The following is a 7,459-nucleotide window of genomic DNA, read 5'->3' as shown; positions in this document are numbered from 1 at the left end:
CTTAGGAAGAATACTGAATTGTTGGAAAGGGTTCAGATAAGGGCTACTAGTATGATACCTGGACCAGAAAGGTTGTCGTATAAGGACATGTTAAGACCTCAGAAATAATTTTCTCTTGGAAAAAAAAGTTAAGAGGCAATCAGATTGAAGTGTGTAGGGTTGTTAAGGGAATTGATATTGTTGATGGATCATCTTTCTTATACTTAATGGTGAGAATGGTAGTAATTAGGGGACACAAATATAAATTTTAGCTTGGTGGGAGTGATCTGCAGCTAAAACAGTTTTAATTTTCTAACAGGGTGGCTGGCCTTTGAAGTGGGTTTCCTTAAGACATTGGTAGAAGCACCAACTTTAAGGGAGTTTAAGGAATAGCTTTATAAATATATATATATATGTATAATTATAGCTTAGTTGAGTGAATGGAACAGCCTAAATGGACAAATAGGCCCCTTGTCTTTAAATTTTATGTTTTGTTGATGGAATGTGATTTTCAACAGAAAGGCAATTGTGTAAAAGCAATATGTAAGAATATTACTTCAAACAATTCTGAGAAACACAATTTTAGTGATGTTGATAATACTTTCACAGAACAGATTTTCTTTTTCATCAAAAAATGAGTTATCAGCAAATATATAAGGAGTAATAAATGTAATAATAAACCAAATTTGTGGAAATTTGTATTGGGAAAAAAGAAGCTCAAAGCAGAAATTTTGTTTGTTCACATTTCATTGCATGACATACTTTTTTTATTTTACAAGTACTCTGATAACTACCTATAGTTGCCAGTAAGATTTGATGTCATTAATAAAGCAATTTCTCAGTTGTTATGCTGTATTATTATAGTAAAAATTATAATTAACAGAAAGTAAAATTATATAAACACCTTAAATACACTTGATAAAAACAAAAAACAGATCAAACTGAAGGAGGGTAAGCACAAATACATTCACTTTCAATACAAAACATCTTCTAGTGAAAATTAAGTTAGGTACATGTGGTTACCAATGGTACTGGGTTTTAGTGCCAGTACAAATGCCATCCTAAATGTGAACTCAGTTAACAGAACTTTCAGTTGAAAGGTTGAGATGTTATTCATGTACAAAGGTAGTATTTAACAGTGGTTTACAAATATTGTAAATAAAGTATTTTTGTAATGCATATATATATATATATATACACATATATATAAATTAAGGGTTACTGTTTTTCCCAGTACACATTGTAATTATTTTAGGATGCTGCAATACACATCTCTATAAAATGGTTTAGTATAAAACTAACAAGTATTTCAAAGAGACTGAGCAAAACCTTTGTAATTTACTTTGTCATTAAAGACAACAGACTGATTGAGCTGGAAATGAGCACCCTTTTTTGCTTGGGTGTAAAGAAAGTTAGGACTGTATTTACTTAAACCTATTCTATAAATATCTATTTGGTGTCAAACTAGTTAACTGACTTCTAGTTTATGAAATTTTTGGGAAGCTATGTTAAGTTCTTCAGCATTATTTAAAACTCACCTCCATGGAATGTTTCTAAAAAGAAAGATATACATCATTGTTATCTGCTAAGGTGTTTATTGAGACAACAATTTTCATTTTTATCTGTAATCATCTTCGGGTTTCTCATCATTTAAATAAAGTATTAACACAAGACTAGATATGTACATGAAATATTAGTTACTTGTTGGATCAACATAAATGAGGATATATTCTTGTCTTCGCTTGGTTTTTGAAATCTGAACAACTTTTGTTTACTTATGCATGTTTTGTTCTTTTAGTTTTAGAATAGTTGAAAATGTTCTAGGCAGAACTCTTAATGAATAGGTGGTTTCATAAGAGTATTGAGCAATGTTTAAGTGATGAAATAAGAACCTTCTATTCTAATGTCATATGATAGAATAACACCCCATGAAAAATTTAAGAACCTTCATTGAAGGAATTGAAACTTCCTCTGAAGGAATGTTTAAAAAAATAACTTCACACACATCAATCATTTTTCTACATCATAGAAACTTTTCTCCTGTTGAAACTTAAAAAATGTAAATCATAAGTTCTGACCATTTTTATCTCAATCTTTCAGAAAAACACTAACTACTTTATCCTAATGTAATGTTTTTACATTTTAATTATTTTACTCTGTATGTTTTTTTACTTTACTTAACTTTATTAGTGTCGCTCAAGATTGTGAATTTGGCTCTAACAAACAGATTTAATGTGGTATTTATACCTTAAAATACCTTAGATAGCTAGAGATATATTAAAAATCACAATCTTCATTGGTGTAATTAAAATACTGACCTTAGAATTTTTTATTTAATAAATCATGCTTTTTAAATAGAATATGCAGTTCAACACTTTGCTCTTATGGAAAAGAAAATTCTCAAAAACAGTAAAGGTACTTTCATGAACTGTTTTATCAATTTGTAAGCATTGATATCTGTATTGAAGCACTAAGACTAGGTAGAAAGTTCAATTTATTATACCTTTATAATTTTTTCCTGTCAAATTCAATCTGAGTACTAACTATTAGGCTTTAGTTTTTGATTTACAACTGTTTTGAATAGTAAAAACAAAAAACATAGCACCTAGATGTATAGAGAAGGCCATAACAGTAATTTGATATTACCAACTAAACTTCTAAAACTCCGCTAGTGAAGCTTTTTATTTACTGCTATTCTTGTATTAATTAAATATAAGCCTTGCCAACAATGAAAAGATCCAATTTAAAATGCTACAGTTAGTAAGAAAGAGTTAAACAATTTATAGGAGAATGTATAATACATCCTTTGCTCTCTTTCTTTTATGGGGGCAAACCATACACTTCTAAATTAGATCCTCAAATTTTGAAAGATATACTGCAAATACATCACTCAAGGTATTCAGCATGAGTTTTCTAATGATTCACTTTAAGAATTCCAATTAAAAAGCATTTACAACTTATGTACACAAATAAGATAACCTGGTAGATTATTAATTTTGAATCACATACATGATGATGTCAGTTACATTGTTAACTAATCAGTTTTGAGTAAAGAAATGACACAAAGATTTGAATATATCATCAGTTATAACGTGATTATGTGCAAGTCCTCTGAAGGTCCCAACAGATACATTCATGTACCATGGCCCACACCTTCACTCTAGCTGACCTCCAGCCTTGACTATTTGATCATTATTGACCTCAGTTGTATTTAGATTAGAGTACGAGGTAATTTCACTTGTTGTATTTATAACATGGCTCCTTTGTTTAAAGAATTCATGTTGTTAGTTCAAGGAGATTCACATTCCTGGAAGGAGAATTTTGATGTTTAATACTGCAGTGTAAACTTTTGACAAGAGTATTTTTACAATCTGACTAGAATATTTTATAGTTTTAACTGCTATAATCACAGCAATACTTCATCATTACTGCTTCAATGGCATAAAAAAGTGCTCTTTGCAGGAATGTCAGCACTAACATTTCAGCTGTGAGTTTAGTAAGGTAATTAATTTCTTCAGAAAATGTAAAATCTCGGCAGCAATTTACAGTCTAATTGAAAATAGCTATTTCACTTAGTGAGATTCCATTATCAAACCGTTCCAGTGTAGAAAAACATCACACAAAAATTTATCTTTCATTCATTAGGTTTGCTTTAAACTGGAACAGTCTGAGCCCATTCTGTTTGCTTGCTGTTCAGTGGTTTACTAAATGTGAGAGACAGTCCATCATAAAGTGATTAGTTTTTATTCTGACCGAAGTAGTAATTGTTCCAGATTAGGGCAGTCCAGGGCTGTAGCTCCAACACTGCTCCTACGAAGCATCATGGAAGTAACCAACATCCACTTATTGTATCGAGGGTCATAGCGTTCCACGGTATTTAGGCTGGAGCTTCCATCATTTCCTCCAATTGCATAAAGGTATCCCTCTGCATGTACTACTTCATGGGTACTCCTGTTTATGAGAAGCTACTTATTACCGTCCATTGTAAACATATGTTACACAAGCAAGTGAGTTAGTGTTGTGTGTAATCATAAGGTTATTAAAAAATTTAAAAAAAATCATAAATACATGCAGTGGTACACCAAAAACAAACTACTGACATAAATTAACTGAAATACTTCCATAATGACTTAATGAAGCTTAATTAAAATGTATTTCAGAACTGAAATAAATGTTATTCATAATGTACATCCTATATAATTAAACAGAAGTAGAAACTATAACAGATGGCTAAAAAGTGTGAATACATAGGAGGTGTATATCTGATTCAAAAGTGGTAAAAATCAAGCTAAAACAGCTTTTTTTAAAAACACTTTAGAACTTTTTCTTTGAAAGTTGTTGTCAAGTAGTTTGAATTACATATCTTACCTACGAGAATGCATGGAAGCAACAGCATCCCAGGCTGCTCTACGACTGTCATAAACCTCCACACTAGACATACATAAACTGCCATCATTACCTCCTACAACGAATAACAATCCATTCATAACTGCCACTCCACAACTGCTACGCCTGTTGATCATATTAGTAACAGTTGTCCATTTGCCTTCCTAATAGATACAAGCAGTAGTCAGTATCTTATTATACAGATATGATGTCCTGAACTTTTATAGAAAAATACAACATAGCATAAAACATTATTTATAATTTCTACAATGAAATGTATTTTTTTTTATTCCAGGGAAGATTGCTTGGAAAATTCAAACTGATGAGATTTATTTATGTAGATAAACATAATATACAGTATTTTGGCTTTAAAGGAATGCTCAAATAAATAATAAATTTACTGACTTACATATATTGACATTTTAAATTCAGATATCATTTTTTTCACATATTAAGTTTGTCTTAGAGATTTAATGTCAGAAGTTTGTTGCCAACTCTCTCAAATGTTATAATCTGTTGTATGAAGTATTTCAGGTATAGCAGCTAGAGAATGAACAGCCACCAGCTAAAAACCAAACCCACAGTTTCTAATATTCCTATAAAAACATATACATTCACCTTAAAATATAGTACATGTAAAAAGTGTTAAAGGTATAACAGTAAAGTTTGAAATTTTTAAAAGAGAGTTGAAGCCTGTACAAAAAAATATGCTGTGATAACATTATTTTACCTACAGAAATAAAACATGTTACAACTTCATCAAAGATAACTTCAGGAATATTTGGAAGATAGAAGCCTATGGATGACACTCATTTACTATTGTGAAAAGAAAAACACTTAAATATCACTTTCCTCTATAAATGCATTAAACAGTTTTTTTAAAGATGTAACTGTAACCAATTAAAAGTTATCAGAAAATGCCATCTTCATGTAAAATATTTCAGAAATCTGTCGCATACAAGAAAGCCATTCTTTATATAATAAAGGATACAAGAAAAAGACAATGTAACAGAATGCTATTGACCTTTAGATACCAGTACTCAAGTGAAAAAAAATAAAAATATATATATATATTTAATAATGAATACAACTTTTTTTTACTTGACTTCTTTTAGACAAAGTTAAATATATCTATTTACATTCACTACCTATTCAACAAAATTTTAAAATAATTCAAACTAACAATAAAAACAATATAACCATTAAGTCCATTTTGTAAGATTAGAAATAACCATATGTGCATTTAAGGTGTCAATTTATTACTTCAAACTTTCAAATTTGCCTTTCAAAACCGTTTTTTTAACACTTCAAATAGACAACTCATAGGAAGACTAACTTCACTAACAGTTTTGAACTCTTGAATTATGCCCTACTAATTCTAATGTACAAGAGAAAGTGAGAAAACACATCCAATATAATAAGCCTCTCTTCATAGCTTATAAACATATTGGTATGTGTAGCCTTCTTTTATTACAGGGACAAAAACTACGCAAAGTATTCCAAATGATGTCTTTCTTGCTCTTAAACTCAAAATTATTATAAATAGAACCAAAAATCCTATTTGCCATGCAGAGGGCTTTATGGTTTTATTAGCAATAATACTCAAGTTATTCCAAAAAATTATTTTTAACTTTTCATGTCTTTAGTGCACAATTCCCATATCCTGTCTATTCATTATAAGACTGTGAAGGTTTTTTGGGGTAAAAGAAGCATTCACAACAGTTTTGTCCCTTTCCAGCAATTTAGTAATATGAGCAAGCTTAGAAATACTACTGCCCCAAAAGCCATCCAAATAATTAACAGGAATAATGAATAGTAAAGGTCCTTTGTACTCCAAATTAACTTTCAATCCACTTGATTTCCACCAACTCCGTAAGCATTTTACTCTTGAATCTTTTGTGAGGCATCTTATGAAAGGGATTCTGATAGTCAAAACACACCATATCAATTAGGAGGTTCTTATCTATAAAGCTAGAAGCCCTGTAAAAAATCTCCAACAAATTATTTATGCTAGTAAAACCATTTTCTAAAATTATTTTTCCAATGCCAACTATCTATTCAATGCTTTTTTAAATAACTTTAGACAACAGATTCTAAAATCTTTCAAACAGAAGTAAGACAAATTGAACTTTAGTTTGATGGACCCTTTATTTCTTTTGATATAGTCATCGGGCATTTTCTTATTGTCAAGAGGCTTCTGAAATATAACAGTTAAAAACTCCATTAATTCCTTTCTAATCTCTTCTAAAATTCTAAAATTTTACGTGGGGAGAATGTCATCATGATCAGGAGTTTAATTTCAAAACGTTTCTCAGGTTTTTCCAGAACAATCATTTCTTCAACTTAAGAAAAATTTAAATAAAAAATTCGCCCCATTCTCAAAGACATTGGTCAGGTTATAAATATTTTCACCTTCATTAGTAAAATTAATAATAGATTGGTTGGTTGGTGTTTAATGGCGCAAAGCAGCTAGGCTATCTGCACCAAACAACCGGTAAAAGCAATGAAAGTAGATTAAAGTAAAATGTAAAAAAAAACAGCGAGTTAAAATCAATACATGTCGGTAAAAGATTTATATAGAATTAAAAAGACGTATAATGTGTAAAAAATTAAAAATACAATCTAATCGGACAGTGTCACCATTACCAATGACACTGTCCAATGTCAGGGGTAAACCCTTAGAAAACATGTGTCTAAAATGGTGCCGCCACTCGCGGTCGTAATGACGGCACGACAGTAAAATGTGGGCCATTGTGACTTGAGTGTCACAATGGCTACACATCGGTGGGTCAATACCTGATAAAAGAAAATGATGGGTTAAAAAACTATGACCAATGCGTAGCCTTGCCAGGACTACTTCCGATCCTTACAGAAGCAAGACGGCCAAAGACCAACAGAAGGTTTGATCTGGAAAAGCTTATTATGGCATTGCTCACTCCAAGTCGACTGCCAACGGGCACGAAGCCGCGCCTTGAAGACAGGACCACAGTCCATGTATGGGACAGGTATGGCCGTGATGGCACCAGAGCAGACGGACTTAGCTGCGGTGTCAGCGAGCTCGTTCCTGTGAATACTGACGTGGCCAAAGATCCAG

The 7,459-nt window shown here is 31.3% G+C and overlaps 1 protein-coding gene across 1 annotated transcript in view; it reads right to left on the bottom strand.

Annotated features, from left to right (window-relative positions):
- Positions 1–1,480: 1,480 nt before the first annotated feature.
- LOC106465608 (kelch-like protein 17) overlaps positions 1,481–7,459 on the bottom strand; it is a 64,510-nt gene continuing 58,531 nt past the window's right edge. The window contains exons 10-11 of the mRNA XM_013925845.2: positions 4,348–4,529; positions 1,481–3,930 (exon numbers count right to left, since the gene is read on the bottom strand). Coding sequence (XP_013781299.2) covers positions 3,723–3,930; positions 4,348–4,529 — 390 coding nt within the window. The 3' untranslated portion in view covers positions 1,481–3,722. The remainder of the gene's footprint in view (positions 3,931–4,347; positions 4,530–7,459) is intronic.

The sequence above is a fragment of the Limulus polyphemus genome, unplaced genomic scaffold (assembly GCF_000517525.1).
Source record: "Limulus polyphemus unplaced genomic scaffold, Limulus_polyphemus-2.1.2 Scaffold69, whole genome shotgun sequence".
Classification (NCBI taxonomy): Eukaryota; Metazoa; Arthropoda; class Merostomata; order Xiphosura; family Limulidae; genus Limulus; species Limulus polyphemus.
The sequence above is the reverse complement of the archived record's forward strand: the minus strand, read 5'-3'. Positions and strand labels throughout refer to the sequence as shown.